We start from the raw sequence: 18,781 nt of genomic DNA, 5'->3' as shown, positions 1-18,781 counted from the left end.
CATGAGAATATCTTATCTTAATATACATTGGATACAACATTTTTGAACACTGCAGGTTAAATGCATGTTGGCATCTTTTAAAATTCAATTCTGTAGTGTTGGTGCAAATATAATCTGTTTTTCTCTGTCATTCACAGGACTTTCTCTGAATTATTCTTTTCCAAGGTACCTTCTTTTCTTGTCTCCTTCATCCCTTCCCATCAATGTCCATGTTCAGTATTATTTTTCCAATTGCCCTCCCTCTACCCCCATGCATTAGCTGTAAAATAGATGTAAAGCTTGGTGTACGTCCAAAAATCTTATGATCAAAATACATACTTAGCAAATTGTTTGGCTAAATCTTTCATGTATGATGAAAGATTATTACCACAATTCATTAGCAAATTATAGACTTTGAAATGTAGGCAGACAAATATTTGGCCCTGTATCAATCAATTTGGACCAGCTGGGTAGAAATTCACACAATCCCAGGAAACTTGGGAAGTGAAGTGCTCTTTCATTTTTCATTCACTTGAAACATTAAAGAAAAATTATCATTCTATAAAAATGTCCTCTTTTCAAGAATTTAGCTGAGTGATTTTAGAATGAATTTTATTTTCAGTCAATTACTACTTAAGAGACCAATAAACTGAACCCTTTCTCCTGCAAATTACTGTGGGAGAATAGCTAATGTATACAGGGTACTCAAAGACTCAACCATTATAATCCACTTTTAAAAGTTCAATATTTAATAAAGGTTGTCTTGCCCTTTATTATATATTATAGTGTGTATACTTCTATACACACTAAATGGGCCTGGAAAGTAGTTTTACAGTTATTCACAATAAATAAGAGCATTCCCATTCTTCCTCTGAGCTTCTCTTAGCCTGGTCAAGTGACCTTGTACAAAGATTCTGATTGATCTTACGTCTGTCTATTTTGGTTAAGCTACAAGGCCACATACAGGGACAGCTGCACTTTAGGAGCAACTTAAAACAAATTTCATCTTAGTGGCATCTAATCCAGTGCTTGGTACAAGATGCATGGAAAAGTCAGTGTCAAAATTAAACAATGACGGCTTTGCAATGAACAGATGCTTTTGCCTTGCAGCTGTAAAACCTCAGAGCAATCCAGTGCTCTACTGTCTGGTCACGCAATGACCACAAAGCAAGGAATACATTTTGTCATTTATACATTGTTTGCTGTGAGCTTCTAGTCTTTTTTTTTTTTCTTTTTAAAAAAGGGAGGAGGGGTATATTGAGGGTAATAAAACGCCAAACTAAGTAACAGAATTTTTCTCAAAGTATATTCATCAGACTGATAGTTTGAAAAGAATAATTCTTTGACTACATAGCACTGAGTCATATCAGATGAAAGAAAAATATCATAGCTTGGTGTTTTAGGAGGTTGTGTTGAAATAATTTTTGGCTTACACTGATAAATGTGGAAGTGATTTTTCTACAAGTAGAACTTACCTTAATATACCTAGTCTTAGTCCACTTGTGTTTATTAACATTTTATGTTCATTTATCCACCCTTTAATTCTTGGTTGTTTATTTGGTTCTTTGTTTTTATTACTTACTACATGGCTGGAGGATATTTAAATGTTAAAAGATTTCACATTATGAGTAATATGATGCTATAGAGGTCCATGATGAACCTCTATATGTGCAGGCTTTCCCAACCCTGGGTAATCATGTATGTGACACTCTAAGGGTAACAACTGAATACTAAATTTATTTATTTATTTATTCATTCATTCATTCAATTATTCATTTATTTAGACATCCATCCATCTGACCACTGTCTCTGGTCAGCCAAGAACTGGCCCCACCTAAGCAAATGACTACATATATAGTCGTGATCAAACCACTTCTAAGTGAGGCTCTAATTCTAACACCAGTTCTTTACTCTATCTACAATAAAAAAAGGCAAAAGTTCAGTAACTTCACATTTATTTATTTTAATTTTGTTCTTTTTTTTCTTAATCCATTTTTTTCTTGAAATATTTTCTTCCCAAGGATACGAATTTATTAACACCTTATTGCTTACAAATTTCACTATATGTTTGTTGGTTGAAGATTTGGAGAAATTACCTTTTATTTTTCTTCATCCTCCAAATATAATTTCTATACAAAATCCCAAAGTAATAACCACAGTAACAAAGTTTATTTTAAGTACCAAAGAGAGTATGCTACCCTCTTCAATTGAAAGTCTAAGAAATAACAATTTTTGTGGTTCTGAAAAGAAATAACAATTTTCTGTGGTTAGTTTTTTTTTATGTTTTATTTTCTAAGTATATAATTAAAACACAGACATAAAGGCATACTTACCAGTATATTATGTCTATTCAAATGCACATTCCAGCATTACGAAAGCATTACAAACTTAAAAAGACTATAGGACATTTACAATTATACTCGTGGTATGATTTCTGTTGTCTTTGTTAATAGCTATAATTAGAAAGGATTTAAATAAGAATGTCAGTAATATGGAGTTAACAAAGATAATCTATGCCACTAAAAATATACTATGAGAAAACAACTGACATGTTTAAGGTTAAAGGTGTTTATGAGGCTATCTTATAAAAAGCAAAAATAAAGGATAAATGTGATCATTTGTATATTACCTACATACTTTGTCATAAGAAAACATTTACAGTGGTAGCATTCCAAATTACAGTATTATCCATAAACACCTTTAAAGTTAAGGAATAACTATAAATTTGAACAAACTACATTTGTTAATATTTCATAATGATTATTTAATAGCCAGAAATATACTAACAAAATTGTGAATGTATTTTGTCTGAAAATACAATTCAGCTTAAGGTTATTAAGTGTAAGATATTGAGTCATACTCAATACACCTTTATTTCATTAAATATTTTATGCAACTGTAAAATTTATAAAAATAGTTAATAGTTCCTTTTTAAGTACATTTTATCATTCTGGTTCACTATAATGACAATGTATTTTAAAAGTATATGTTTTACTCACAAATACATAAATAAATCACAAACCAAAAGCTAACAGATGTGTGACTTCTAATTAGTTATAATAATCTCTGCTTCAATGCCATTAGAATGAGCCTTTCTTTTCTTTTGAAAACTAAAAAAGCTTTCCTTTGAATTTTAAACTGTCAAGGTGCTTCAAAGTCAATGTACAAAATCTGCTTTGATTAAAATTTTAGACATCTACAGTGATAACTTTATGAAAGGAAAATATTAAATTATAATTATCCTAAACAGACACAGTCTTGTGAAACTAACCCTCCATTCATGTTAAAACACAAAGAGTTGAATATAATGAATTTGATTCATCCTCGGACACAAAGCTTCACCACAGTAAACTCAGTCAACTGTTGCTCTTGCGCTTATATTCATGGTGCTTAAATAGCGCACTTTAAAACAAAAAAAACTCCAATTGGCTTTTCATACATCCACCCTCCCCAAAAATAACGCACTTGAAAAACTCAAATGATATGAAAGGCTTCAAGGCCTCTTTTCTCCCTTTCATACCCTTTTTTTTATTTCTGTTTGCAGTAATCTGCCTTTCTCTTTCTCTTTCTCATTGCTACAGAGCAGGCGAGGAGGCTCAGAGCTTTGAAAAGGGGGCTCTGTGTGTAATGGGTCCACTAGAATTAATTTACTTGCACCAAATCCATTGAGCACAGAAGTCCCCCCCTTCTCAAATCATTTGGAGTCGAACGCAGCCCCCAGCCTTTGTAATTCTAGTAAAGCACTTAAAGTGCACAGTAGGTGTTCATGAGGACCATCTGGTCAAAAGCAAAACAAGCTGCTGATTTTGCCTTTGAATAGAATGAAGCAAGTGTGAATTAGTCTCTTCAATTAGCACTATTACAACCTGTCAAGTGCATATTGTAAAACAGGATTATTACAGTATTGGTCACCAGTGCAATTATTTACTCTCTGCCTTTTCTTGCATATAAAAAATGTCTTATGTTTATTAGTTTCTGATAACTGAATGTAATCTCTCAACTCAGAAATTTCAAAACTATCAACACACAAAGCATAAATTATGAATATGCTAGACTAAGATGTTAGGATAAAAATATTTTAAGTAACAAAGGGCTAAAGCATTGCCCTTAAGTTTTAACAAAATTACATTTTCGTTTGAGATACAGATGAAAACACTTTTGTTTTTAAATCATTTTCAAATTATTCTAAAATATTTCTAGATAAAGAAAAATACCATTTCTAAATAGCTACACCATAAGCATTTCTTAAATTTATCTCCTAAGGGACACAACAGAAACACAGAAAATCTCAATAAGATAATCACCATTTATTTGTTCATTTGAAGTAGTATGATTAAAGAAATCTGTTTTAAAATACAGCCTGAAACCAAGAAATACATGTACACCATATTCTCCTTTTCTTGAAAGTTGAATAATGGCTTGAATTAATTGCCTGGTTGTTAAAAATTGTATCTTTCATTCTTAATAAGATGTCATTATTTTTAAGTTTTTTTTAAATGATATATGCTAATTAAAACTGCTCATTCTAACTGAGCTAATATATGCCACTTATCTTGAAGTAAAAACAAACCACTTAAACTTTTTAATTAAGTAAGCACACAACTTAATTTACCCTCTTGCATATGAACATTCTCAGCTACCTCACTGTTTCTTCAATTCTTTGCCACGAGCCCCCTACCCCATATTGGAAAACAAACAAACCCCCCAAAAAGGCACCTAATACCTCAAAACATTCAAAGAAAGGTCACAACAGTTAAGAAGTTATAATCTATTTACTACTAGAAAAGTGCTCACTAATATAATTTGTGAAGAACTACAAATTTCCAAACAGCACTAGCCACCAGCCTTAAATAACAACCCAAAGCACACACGAGTCAAGATGAGGAAGCACCAAGTAGAACAGACCAAACACACACACACAAATAGCATACGGTTTACATTCTCAGAATCAAAATTAACATCCTGATTTCACAATTATTTTTAAGAATTGGTATGATTTACTTAAATTACTTCTTAATAACAATTCTACCTCAATTGGCTTCCCACTTAATCATTAGTTTGTATAACATGGTGCTAGTAGTGAAATGTGCTACTTGCTCCCTGTAAGATATGGCTTTGTAGGCTGTCAATTTTCCCCTTTCATTCCCATTAAGAACTAAATCAACATTAATAAGAATAGTGAGAATTCTGGGGTAAAGTGAAACTACGAAGAGGATTTAAATAATTCCAATAGCTATTCATCACACTTCTCACTGTAATAGATAAGTCATACTCCATGATTCTGCACTAAAGAGACTTAGATTTCTTATCTTTGTTATTTCGGGTCAGGTGTATGTTTCTTAAGTTTGTGTGACACCTACAAAAAAGTAGATATTTACCTAACAGAAGCTTTTGCAAAAATAAGGCAGACAACAAAGAATCAGTTTCCAAGAAAAAGTTGGCTTGATTTCAGGGACTTTATATCCTTTTCCACACCTGGGCTTCGGATCTGCAGAGGCAAATCAGTCTTTCTCTCCCCTTGTGTTAGCCCACCCCAAGTGCATTTGAAACCACAGATTTTAAATTACTAGAATCTTTACAATTAATTGTTTAAAACTGGGAATTCTCAAGAGTAGAAAAACTGATTAAAATAAGATAGGCCTGTTTAAATTTTGAAGAAATTTCAGTACTTTGAAGTGTGATAAGTATCCAATTTAGGGTGCAAATTGATAGAAAGTTGGGGCTGTCAAATGTTATTAGAATATTGATAATTTTATGAGGTATTATGTTATGAAAAAATAAGGATTTTACTTCTTATAACTACTTACAATTATTTCCTTTTTAACCATCTTTAGATGTTACTGCTACGTCCTCATGTAGAATATGTAAATGGAAACATTTGAAAAGATCTTAAAACAAAAATGAAATTAAAACCAAACCCCTCACCTGGGATCCAAAGGAAAAAGGTGCTTCATACTGTGAAGCACCGGCTGAGAGACAGGATGAGTAAACACTTGTACAACTGTCAGTTTTCACCACCAACTTGCATAACCACGTGTTATTTAATTTATTTGAAATTCTAACTGCATCTTAACATTATTCTCTTAAATCAGTATTTTCAAAAATGTACTCTGTTCAATTAATAGTTACAATGGGTACCCATTTCAGTCTCAATCATTTAATAGTTTTCTGAGTAAAAATACTGTAAAAGCTTTCTTTTAAAAATTCAAAGAATTTTTAAAACATTAAGAATATTTTTAGCTGGAAAATATAAATAATTTACTCTATTGGAAAAACGATCCGATGCTTTTAATCTATTCTGTTAAACTCTATTAATTACAGTGATCATGATTTATTTTTTGGCTTACTATTCAAAGAAGATCCCTGAAACTGGTAACAGAGATTAATTTAAAATTTAGGATATATAACATCAATAACCTTTCACATTAAAAACAAAAATACTAGTATTAACCCAGAACTACGAATTTTTTTCAAGACTGTACTTCTCTCAGTGCAATTAAACTGATTTATAGTAGCTTAGCAAGAAATAAGGCACTGGGGGTTGCAAGGCATCCACAGGAGCACATTCCTTCCTGAAACCAGCCTCAGCACAGGATCCCATAGGACCAGGAAAAAGCCAGTTGCTCCACAGCCTTGCTCAAAGTTACACAAAATAAAGCAGCCCGTGTAGAATTATCTACTCACAAAAAAGCAATTTTCATTAGAACCAACATTTTTTCTTAATAATCAGTGTTTCAAAATATTATTTTATATTCATTTTTAAAATTAAAAAAAGAAAAGGAAGAAAAACTATTACCCAGGAATACATAAGAATATTTGTCATTAAAAATGTTTCTGGAACATTTTTTTAAGAGATTTAAAACATGGTAAGAAAAGGATTTCAATGTTTTCAAGTCCTTGACACTATCAAAAGATAATCTAAATAATATACCAGAGAACAGTTTCAGCCAACTGTGGCACGCAATGGCACATTTACAGAATCTTAAATTTTCTTTTAATAATTGATGTAGTCATTTTGAATCATTCTGCATAGGATATCAGGTGTGAGCAGATTGCATTAACACTGCTTAAACATTTCAACTTGTCAGTATGGCCAACTCGATTTCGGAAATATTTGCAGTATTTTCCCATCGAAACAGTAATAAAGGCAAAATAAATATATGCCACTACTTTATAATCACCGAACATTAATGAATATTTTATGTCTTTTTAAATCTCCCTGTTTAATTTAAAAGGGTGAAATTAAGTCTCCTCGCTGCAATATGCCAATTATCTGTAAATCAAACAATAACTTGGCCATTATGCTCCTTTTTGTTAATATAAGAGAAGCTAATTTGAAAACACTGAGTGGCATTTTTAGACTATCCACTTAATAGAACTTTCTGCCCTCTTGTGGGAGAAAGTGGAAACACACTCAAGTTAGTTAAAGGAGCAATGCAAAGGGGGTTTGGGAATGAAAGAAACTGCACACAACATTTTAGCCATTAAAAATTTCATTCAGTATCAAAGGGATTCCTATATTTATCCATCATGCATTATGTTCCTCTTCAAATAAAAACATAAGTCAATAGTGAAATTTACCTCTTATCTTGCTTTATTACTTAACTGGAGTTGTTGTGAAGCTATATTTTCTTGTTTAATAAAATGTTCACATATGTAATTTAAATTTTATTATCAAAGATCCTATAATAACTCTGACATAGAACTATATTTCAGTTTTAGATAAAAAATGAAATTAAAATTTTAAATTTAGTGCTTAGAATGCCCATTATAAAGGCTAAAAATGAAATGGCAACACAAGCATGAAATTGCAGAAAATTCAAATAAATAAAATAAATGGATAGATTTAGAAGTCAGAGAAAAGGCTGAATATTAATGCTTAGTTATATCATAGCTGTTCAAGTAATTAATGGAGAAAATAAACAGGAAAAGGAGTTCTTTGTGACAAATTCAAAAGATAAAATTCATTGATCAAACTTGTCAAAAAGGAAACTTAGCAGTCTAGTCATTATCAAAACATTTTTGTATAATTCTAAAAAATGACTTATTCTTTCAAGATAAATTATTAATTATTTTAAACAATATGGTCTTAAATGTCTATGTGGCAATCCAAGATTTAGCATGATCTAGTCTTTCAAAATTCAGTAGTAAGATTTGGGGGTAGAAAGGAGATAGGAAGAGGAGGGAATGGGAGGAGAAAAGGGAGGGGAAACTGTGGCTGGTATGTAAAATAAATTTTAAAAATTTAATTTAAAAAATCAGTAGTTAAAAAAACAAGTGAAGTAAGTTTTATAAATTATGAAGGTTAATATGAAATAGTCACTATTTTAAGTCCTGTCAAAGCCTCCAACGTTTCTCACTCCCCTAAGAAGAGAAATCATTGGCCTTTAGATGGGTGGGACCAAAGACATATCCAGAAGGTGCCTTTCTCTCATAGGTACCTTTTTTCCTCTCTCTCTCTCTCTCTCTCTCTCTCTCTCTCTCTCTCTCTCTCTCTCTCTCTTTTGAAACGGTGGCCCTCTTTCGCCAGAGTGAAGAAAATATAGACAGTACTAACAGACTCTTTCCAGGTAGTCTGAGCTAAATGACAGTTTCCACATCTTATGAACACTGCCCAAAGCTAGGATCGAGCTGCTTGAGAGGCCTCTTCAAACTCCTGTTTAAACCACAAGTATATGATACAAATGCATGACACATTTGAGTGACCTTTCCAATAAAACAGAAACACACTCCACACTAAATGCTGTCAACAATGTCCAAATTAATATTTTGAATAATTGCTATAAAACCATGAAATATTTTTATAATAATGAATTGTTCTTAGGCAGAGTTTTAAGCAGAGTGTTTTAAGAATTACCAAGAGTTCCCACTTACAACATTTGTTATTTCTAGGTCAAGTCATTTAGTGTAACATCTACAGTAATCATTGATATTCCAGTTAATTAAAATTAAAAACCTAATAATGAAACATAAAGAGAGTTTCTACCAGAACAGATAAGCCCTCTCTAACAGGGTCAACATTAGCTATAATGAGCTACCTTTATTCCTTAGCTGTGAGACATAACTCACCTCTTGAACGGTACTGCTTCCTGAGAAGTTCAGGTTGTACTCCCGCTGGACTTCTCGGTGGGTGATGATCAGCATGAAGTTTTGATTTAATGATTCCTGCAGGGCACTGAAAGGGTTGAAAGAAAAACAAGGAACTCAGAGATGAACAAGTTCTAGCTTGCTTCACAGCTAGCTGCAAAAACCCCAGGAGTACCCTAACTTCCACATAGGCATGTCCGGGCCCAATGTTATCATCTTCTCAGCTCCTAAAGGCAAGACAGCATGCTGAGAACAACCAAGGGGAGCTAACCTGTTAACTCCTTCTCTACCAAGGTGTTTTAAAACTTCTATTGCAGATACTTCAAATACTACATACTTTCTACAAACACTGTTATCTATTTTCTTATTCCTCCAAGAGAATCAATTGTCTAATTGCCAAATGATATTAAATATCTATTAAAATATTTATTCAAATGTACTGAAAGACTGATTCAATTCTAACGAAACAGCTGTCTAGAACAGAACTATAAAATTTGTCTATACTTACAAATGCTGTATAAAAAATATGTTTTAGGCAAAAATTCAGAAGACACTGAAATCTACCGAATTATAATTGGTATACCAAAATTCTTTCAAAATAATGCTTTCACTTAGGGTTCAGCTATATAGAATTCAGGAATTGAAGAGTTCAAAGCAACACTTTTAAAGTCCTATAGCAAAGTTCCCAAATGTTAGAAAAGCATAAAAAACACAAAAAAAATATGTAATCAGCTATATAAATTAAGAAATATATCATGATTCAACTTTATGTCAATATTAAGAAACATGATCTTCATCAATAATTTAATAAAAATCTATTGCTATTATGTTCAAATATGTTCACTGCCTGTCAGGGGGGTAATTTTGCCATGGCTATAGCCTCGGAAAATATTCTGAGTGGGATACATAGCTCTGGCCCATTTGGCTCCTCTTTTGACATCTGGAACAATATGATAAACACACACAGAATAAAGATTAGAATTAGACTTTTAATCTGTTCACCCTGTTGTCTGCCAAAGAGTTCACAGGTTATTAACAGACAAAAAAAAAATACAAAAGAAGCATAGATATAATAAAATATTGCTAATAAATTTTAAAAAATTATATCCAACTAAAACACAAGTTTGTTGAGGCAAGAACATTTGTTATTATATCTTTAGCACCTAAGCAGTGGTACACTGCAGATATTCATTTAGTAATAAACAAGTTGTGAGTTTCCACAAGGTAAGAGTCATATTCATCTTTGTCTTTCACACAACAAAGTCATACAACTATCATTCTAGTTAAAGTATTTATCTATATATTTATTTTTGAAGCAGCATTAGGTCAATGCCTTGCAAAGGAATCCAATCTAAATAAAAATACATAGTTCTTTGAAAAACTCAGTCTAATAGGGCTACATACACATCACTGCCAGTAGAACTGAAATAAAAGTTCAATGAAAACTGAAACAAACATGCTTAACTCTGCCCTTGGTCAAGGGGTAAAGGAGTCCATGAGAAGAAAAAGTAATCCATACCAAGAAAAGACACACACAAGTTGAAATTCAAATAGGATCTTAGAACTGAACACTCAGAATACACATTTTTTTTTTTGGAGGGGACACAACTTTGACACTGTTTGTTTTATACCAATCTATAGTCAAAACATTCTAGTTTCTAGAGAAATAATGAGGATTAAAAAATTTAAAAAAAAAAAAGAAACAAAAAAAACATGGTCCTTGTTTCCGTGAAACTTACATTTCAGGCAAATGGGACAAAGAATAAGTAAATAAATAAGTAAACTTGGAGAGTGCTATGTACCATGAAGAAAGTAAAACAGATCATAAGATACAAGATAACAGAGGGTCAGGAAAATTCAGTAAACAGAACAGCTGAGAAAGGCATCTCCAGGGAAAAGAGCGAGGTTGGCATAATAAAAGGCGATCAGCAAAGGTCCACTTTCGCAGGTTCTCATAGTAACTGCACAGGAAAGCTACTAGGGGTTTGAAAAGGAATAGGCTAGGAGCTGGCTGCTATTTCCATCTCTAAGATTTCTCTGTGTGCGCTAGCTAAGAGAGAAAGACTGGAGATGGGGGAAACAGAGGCATGGATTAATTACAAAAGAAGTGAGGAAAAGAAGGAGAAATAGTAAGAATATTAAATACAGAATACAGGTTAGAGGCAGAAGAATGATAATTTACTGATAGAGAACAAGAGAAAAATACAACCTCAAGATTTCCAGTCTGAGCAAACAAAAGGATGAAATTTTATTCATCAAAAATAAATTGGTAGGAAAATTGAGAGTGAAGTTTTAGATGAATTAAGCTTGACCGTATGTGAGACACACAAAAAGAATTTTCAATGTTATATACAATATAGCTGAACGTAAAAACCAAAGCCAGGTAAAGGTGAACTCAGGACTAAGATGGTGGAGACAGGAAGATTAGAGCTCAAAGGCATCCTCAGTTACAAGGCAAGTCTGAGGCCAGCCTAGGCCATGTGTGGCTCCATTCTCTCTAAGAAAACAAAACAAAAAACTAAAAGACAAAAACCACACAAAATGGGCACTTAAGAGATATAAGAGCAGAGTCAAAGCATGCGGGCATATAGGAGATGTGACTTTGTGCCAAATAAAACCATGTGAGGAAAGAAGCTACTAAGAGAAAAACAGAAAAATCAAGATGGAACCCTAGAACATTCCAACATCTGAAACAAAGCCAAGGAGGAGTCAATTTAAAGAAGATTAATGGTAAAGAGAAAAATCAATAAAGACCAGTATAAAACAACAACAAATAAAGTAACTGTTTCAAGTAGAAGAGTGGCTTCAGTCATGCCAAAGCCCAGACACAAAGTACACAAAGACCAAAAAAAAAAAAAAAAGATAGCCACATGCTGGCAACATAGAAGACTGGAAGACTCAGTATGACTATAATGAAGGAGTAGAGACAAGTGTCACAAGTTCACTGCAGAAGATCCTTCCTTCCTCAGTACGACTATAACGAAGGAGTAGAGACAAGTGTCACAAGTTCACTGCAGAAGATCCTTCCTTGAGCCCAGGGGCAGAAGCAAGGAGAGAGACATTTCAATTCCTGAAGCCTCCTTCCTTACACCTGGATCAGGCACAGCCTCCCAAGAATGTTGCAGTCTGGGACAAAAGCCCAGAAAACAACCACAGTGACCCTTCCAAGTAAGTCACTATCCACACACAGAGCAGGCTTCAGGAAAAGCATCTCAAATTTGGGATTTCCCTTAACCTAATCCTGAGACAAGGTATTAAAGTCTGGATCTGAGATGTAACACAAAGACACCTGTGTTCAAGGCTTGGTGTCCACAAGTAGCATTCTGGGGTAGTGGAAACTTTTGGGAGGTGGGGCCTATTTCCAGAAAGCAAGTTATGGTCATTTAGAAGGCCTGCCCTTACAAGGAACATAGGGATCCTGGCTTCTCTTCCTCTCCTTCCCTCCCCCCTTTGTCCTTACCCACCCACCCCCCAGCCCATACTGCTCTGCCAGAGGCCCAAGAGTAACAGGGTCAAATATACATGAACTAAAACTATGAGTCAAACAGAACTTTCTTCCTTATTTAAAAAACAAAAGGGGTAGGTGGGAGGCTGGGCAATGGTGGTGCACACATTGAATCCCAGCACTCAGGAAGCAGAGGCAGGTAGATCTCTCTGAGTTCAAGCCCAACCCGGTCTACAGACTGGGATCCAGGACAGCCAGTGCTACACAGAAAACCCAATTCAAAAAATCATTTTAAAAAAGGAGGTGGTAGGGAGGAGGGAAAGGAGAAGGAAGAAGGGTATATTATGGAAGACTACAAAAGCTAGGCTAAGGAACTCAGAATTTCAAAATCTTCACTATTTTATATATAGAAATGAATCCATAAATATGTGTACTTTTTGTGGTTGCCTTTATGCAGTTTCTTAGATCTGTTTCTTGGTTTTGCTAGCAGGCTTGAGCAATAATCTTGCAGACAAGTCTGACAGGACCAGCACCAACTGCATACTGCTGAGGAGAAAACCATTTAGTCAGTTCTATAATTTCTGGATAGCTGTGGAGATGGAACATATACACATACAGAGACACAAGCCTAAAACTGCTAGGGTCTTAGGGAGCAGGCTCTAAACTTCTGTTCTACCAGGGTTAGCTGTTTGACCATAGCAAGTCAATCATTTTTCAGCAGTATTTGTTGAGTGCCTAAATATCTAAAGCCCTATCTTAGACACTTGTCTACTCTGTCAATACGCAGTTCCCTCTTCTGAAATAAATAAATAAATTTTTCCTTTATAGGACTATGAATATTAAACTTTAAAGAGCCAAGAGTGAATTTTTATTGCATAAGTTATGAGGTGACATATTATAACACTGAAAATAGAACACTTAAGAGATGCTGAAACTTTAAAATCTCACAGTGACAATGTAACACCAACAAAAAGATCTACAGTGCCTTTATAGCAATTATTCTTCTTCATGATTTATGAGTTTGTACAGGGAAAAAAAATCTTTTTAATGGGGTTGGAGAGATCACTCATTAAGTAAAGTACTTTCTGCATGATGAAGACCTGATTCATGTTCCCAAGCACCCAGGTGAAAGGTGACCTATGGCTGTAACTTCAGCACTGGAAGTAGGGTGGGAATACAAACAGCGATATTCCAGGGGTAGCCTGATCAGCCAACCTATACTTAATAGTGAACTTTAGTTTGTGATGAGAGACTATCTCAAAAAGGTAAGGTGGAAAGCAACAAAGGAAAACACCCCAAATCGACCTCTGGCCTCCACACGCCTCTGGATCCTGACAGGTGATATCTATCAGCAAAGGTTACTGCTGGTCTTCCCAGGACTTGGTCATTATCTCAAAATTTTCTCTCCAGGACTCTAAAGATGCCTTCACCCACAAACAGTATGAAGCAATTTTAAGAACACAGCACCCACATTCCCAAGAGGTGGGGGGGGGGGGGGGGGGAAGACCACGAGTGATTTTTGGTCTTTCCATAGGTTTCGGGTTTGGGATAGTTGTCACTGTTTAGAAGGGTTGGTTACAAGTCAGAAAATTTAAGTAAAGTAGTTCAAAATCCTTATAATTTGGTTCAAAAATTGGAATTGTATGCTATTCTGTTGGTATTAATGAATTTTTCTGAACCTCTCAACATAGTTACTGACTCTTGGTATGCTGAAAGGGTGGTCTTACATATTGAGACCGCAGAATTTATCGCTGATGAGTCAGAATTAACTTTGTTATTTATTCAGTTACAAGATATAATCAGGAACGGGAAGCATTCTTTATATATAACTCACATCCAATCCCATACAGGTCTGCCAGGCCCTATAGCACAAGGTAATGATGAGATTAATAAACTATTGATAGGAAATGTGCTGGAGGCCTCAGAATTTCATAAAAAAAAATCATGTCAATAGTAAAGGTTTAAAAAAGGATTTTTCCATAACCTGGCAACAAGCCAAGGAAATTGGAAGGAAATGCCCTACTTGCTCTTTTTATAATCAGACTCCGCCACCAGCAGGATGTAACCCAATACTCAAAGGAATAAAATCTGGCAGATGGATGTGTTTCACTTTGCAGAGTTTGGAAAATTGAAATATGTACACCACATCATTGAAACTTATTCAGGATTTCAATGGGCAACTGCTGAGTTCTGAAAAGACTGATTTGGTAATCACACATTTGCTATAAGTTATGGCCATCATGGGTATACCTGCACAAATTAAAACTGACAATGCTCCAGCATATGTCTCTGGTAAAATGAAACAGTTTTTTGCTTATTACAATATAAAGCATATTACAGGTATAACACACAATCCTACAGGCCAAGCAGTCATAGAAAGATCAAACTGAACTATAAAGGATATGCTAAGTAAAGAGAAAGGGGTAACAAAAAACCCCAGAAAGATTACATAATGCTCTATTAACTTTGAATTTTCTCAGTGCTAATGAGAAAGGAACAACAGCTGCAGAGAGACATTGGACAATAGAAAAAACTACAGAATAAAATCAGCCTATATACTTTAAAGATGTGCTGAACTCAGAATGGAAACCAGGATATGTGTTACTTTGGGGTCAAGGTTTTGCTTTTGTTTCTACAAGAAAAGAAACGCTGTGTATACCATCAAAATTGATAAAGGTTCGATTTGAACAAGAGAGACCTCTTAATTAGAAGAGATGATAGTTCATCAACCAGCAAGACTATCCAATTTAAACTAATTTATACCACTAACAAATGCTTTTCATTTAATCAGATATAACTTGCCAAAAGGGAACCTCTCCCAAGTTAGGCTTGGGGAAGGGTTTTTGGTTTTGTCTTTCAGGAGAATGAAGGCTAAGGAATCTGAAGAACACTAGACAAACAAGACATCTGAAGGAAAAGGACAAATCATCTAAGAAAAAATGTCTCAAGAAAAAGAGCAAATTGGCCTATTGGTATATGACATACAAAATTTCATAAGTCTTCCTAAATGTTTGTTTCAGCCCTTCTCTACAGACACTTAACACAAATGGTCTCTTTGTAGTCCCAGTTCAATTAAAAATTAAAGCTGGCTTTGGACGGGTGGTGGTGGCACACGCCTTTAATCCCAGCACTTGGGAGGCAGAGCCAGGCGGATCTCTGTGAGTTCAAGGCCAGCCTGGGCTACAAAGTGAGTTCCAGGAAAGGCACAAAGCTACACAGAGAAACCCTGTCTCAAAAAAAAAAAAAGCTGGCTTTGGAGTTGGAGAATGCCTAGAAACTAAGCAAAGCTAAGGCCAGGCATTCATAAGTAATAATAAGACTCTGTGTGTAAATTTATTTGGGAACTGGGTGGCAGGCACCCCCCAAAAAGAGCCAAAAACAAATAACAACAGTAAACTTTATTTTTATTTAAAAAAAAAAACATTTTATGTATGGTACCAGAAGTCACCATGCAAGAAAGCCCAAGAGGCCTCAATCCTACACAAAGAACTACAGGCAACTAAGGACTGTTGAGAGCAGAAGAGAACACATTAATTGGTTATCAATACCAAATGGTCAGCCCTGAAAACATGGATAAATACAAGTAGCATTATACAGACTGAGCAGGTTCTATTTAGGAATATTTATACACACACACACTCAGCAGGTTTTATTAAGGAATATATATATATATATATACACACACACACACACACACACACACACACACACACACACACACACAACCCACATGTATATAACAATAATAAAAAGGAGGCCATGAATTTGAAAGAGTGCAAAATGGAGTATATGGGGGGTTTGGTAGGAGGAAAGGTCAGAGGAAACAATTATATTATAATCCTAAAAAATAAAAGAAATAATTTGAAAATATAATTAATTTATGGGAAGGATGTGTGCACCATGGCACACACATCAAGGTCAGAGGACAATCTGAAGAAATTGGCTCTTTCCTTCCACCATGTGGGTCCAGGGATTAAACTCAGGTCCTCAGGCTTAGTACCAAGTGCTTTACCTACTAAGCTATCTTACCAGCCTTAAACAGGCAAACTTTTCAAAGGCAGTACAAAGGTGAGCTCAATGAAAGAAATGGTTTTACATGAATGCATTTTCTCTCTTTATTGTGTTTCTCCATTGTGATTTTTCTTTCAATTGGGCTATCTATACTTATCAACAAAGACATGTTTTGGTTTCTACAAACAGACAAGGGTTACTAAAACTATTAGTCTTTGCTTTAGCAGACAGACTAAAACTGTTTAACATGTAATCAGAATGATCAACATTTGTCTGATGTAGTGATTATTTGCAATAAATCAAAATAAAATAGAGTAAAATTAAATGAGAGCTAATCATAGTAAACACCTAATAGGCAAAGTAATGAATACTTTTACATATATCCTACCATAATTATTTAATGTATTCATTAACTTTTCTTTAAGAGCCAGCATCACTACATTGCTCAGGTTTGGCTCCAAACTCCTAGGCTCAAGTGGTTCCCTGTCTCAGCCTATCTAATAGTTGGGGTTAAAGGAAAAACATAACTGCATCTAACTACTTTAATTTTAAAACTATGGGGAAGAGAATAGTGTATAAGAGAAAATTCTAAAAACATGGTAACCAATTCCCCCAAAAGTCTCAGTATTATAACTAAGCATCATCTAAACTAGTAACACACATGTAGAAATAATTTTGGCAAAACATCTTTATTCTTCTTGGTCTAGAACTCTCCAGCTGCTTCTTTCAATACCAGATTATTCCTGAGAGACACTCATTCCAATATAGCTACACTGCAGGAAACAGAAAGTTACCTGTAAGATATCTGCCTTCTAGTGAAGGCCAATATCATGTTAATGCATTGGCTTAATTTAAACATTTTTACATTCTCCTTCACTTTTGTTCAAGAAGATCATCGTGTAAAAATAAATATTAGTACATAAACCCCTATAATAAATTTGAAGCTCTAATATAGGCATTTTTATATATGTAAATACAGAATACCATGTATTACTGGTAATTACTGATAAAACTAAAAACAGTAAAAAAAAAAAAAAATAGTCCTCACTGTCTTGCTAATTTCTTTTACATTAAGAGAGCACATCAGCAAGTCAGAAAATAAGTTCAAGAATACTTAAATAGTGATTTTTTCAAGGTTAACTGAAGGATGCATTTTAATATAGAAATAGCATTTGAGGGTGAGATCGTTTAGCAGGTAAAGGCACTTGCTCCCAACTCTGAATTTGATTTCCCATGTCCCATAACACTAAAAAGAAAACCAACTCTACAAGTGATCCTCTGACTACCACATGGGTGAGCTATGTTACAAACACACACACACACACACACACACACACACACACACACACACACACAAATTACTACACTTCCCTCCCCTCGAAAAGAAGCACCATTTGATCACCAGGTAGCTACAGAGCAGTTATTAATTGCTAAAGAACAGAAGAGAATGACTTCTTCCTACCAATTAGTAACAGCGCCATGTCGTCAATCAAAACAGTGACAGCAGCAATCAAAGGATCCTCTCAGTAATCCCTTCAGTCCAGAATCCCCTCTGAAAGTCTTTAGTATGTAAAAGACTCAGTAATTCTAAATCATAGCCTGCCTATCAAGTAACAGGCTATCTAGAGAAAACACTGTTTTAAGTTATAAATCCACCAAAATCAAACAAACTAGAAAAGAGAAATTCATTCTTAAACTTCAGGCTTTTAGAATGAAATGTTCATGTCCTCCCCAAAATTCATGTTAAAACTTTAACTCCTAGTATGATATATAGTGCTTTCTGACATAATTACATTTAGATGAAGCCATGAGAGTCCCATGATTGGATTAGTGTTCTCACAAGCTAACTAAGAAAGTAGAGCTCTGCTTCTCTTCTAGCACGAAGACTTTCAAGAAGGCAGTCAAGCCAGGGGGAAGCCCTCACTAGGAAGTGAGTCTCTTGGTGCCTTCATCTTGGACTTCTCTCGACCTCCATGAGGCTCAAAAGTACATGGCTGTATTTAAGCTACCCAGTATACCACATTCTGTGACAACAACCTAACTGATGAGGTAAAGTTTGCATCAAAGAAAAATCTGTCATTAGTTTAATTCAGGCTTTTGAACTGGCCAACTGACACCTAGGAAATGAAAATTTATGTTATATAAATTAAATTACCTTAGTAAAGTTTAACCATATTATCAGTGTTTAAGTAATGTAGCAGCCACCATTTTTCCAACTAAATGTGCCCAGAAAAAAATACAATATACTTTTAATCAGTC

The 18,781-nt window shown here is 34.4% G+C and overlaps 1 protein-coding gene across 1 annotated transcript in view; it reads right to left on the bottom strand.

Annotated features, from left to right (window-relative positions):
• Positions 1–18,781, bottom strand: part of Faf1 (Fas associated factor 1) — a 335,197-nt gene that overhangs the window by 210,293 nt on the left and 106,123 nt on the right. The window contains exon 7 of the mRNA XM_059254707.1: positions 9,049–9,154. Coding sequence (XP_059110690.1) covers positions 9,049–9,154 — 106 coding nt within the window. The remainder of the gene's footprint in view (positions 1–9,048; positions 9,155–18,781) is intronic.

The sequence above is a fragment of the Peromyscus eremicus genome, chromosome 2, assembly GCF_949786415.1.
Source record: "Peromyscus eremicus chromosome 2, PerEre_H2_v1, whole genome shotgun sequence".
NCBI classification, from domain to species: Eukaryota; Metazoa; Chordata; class Mammalia; order Rodentia; family Cricetidae; genus Peromyscus; species Peromyscus eremicus.
This window is presented reverse-complemented; position numbering and strand designations above follow the sequence as displayed.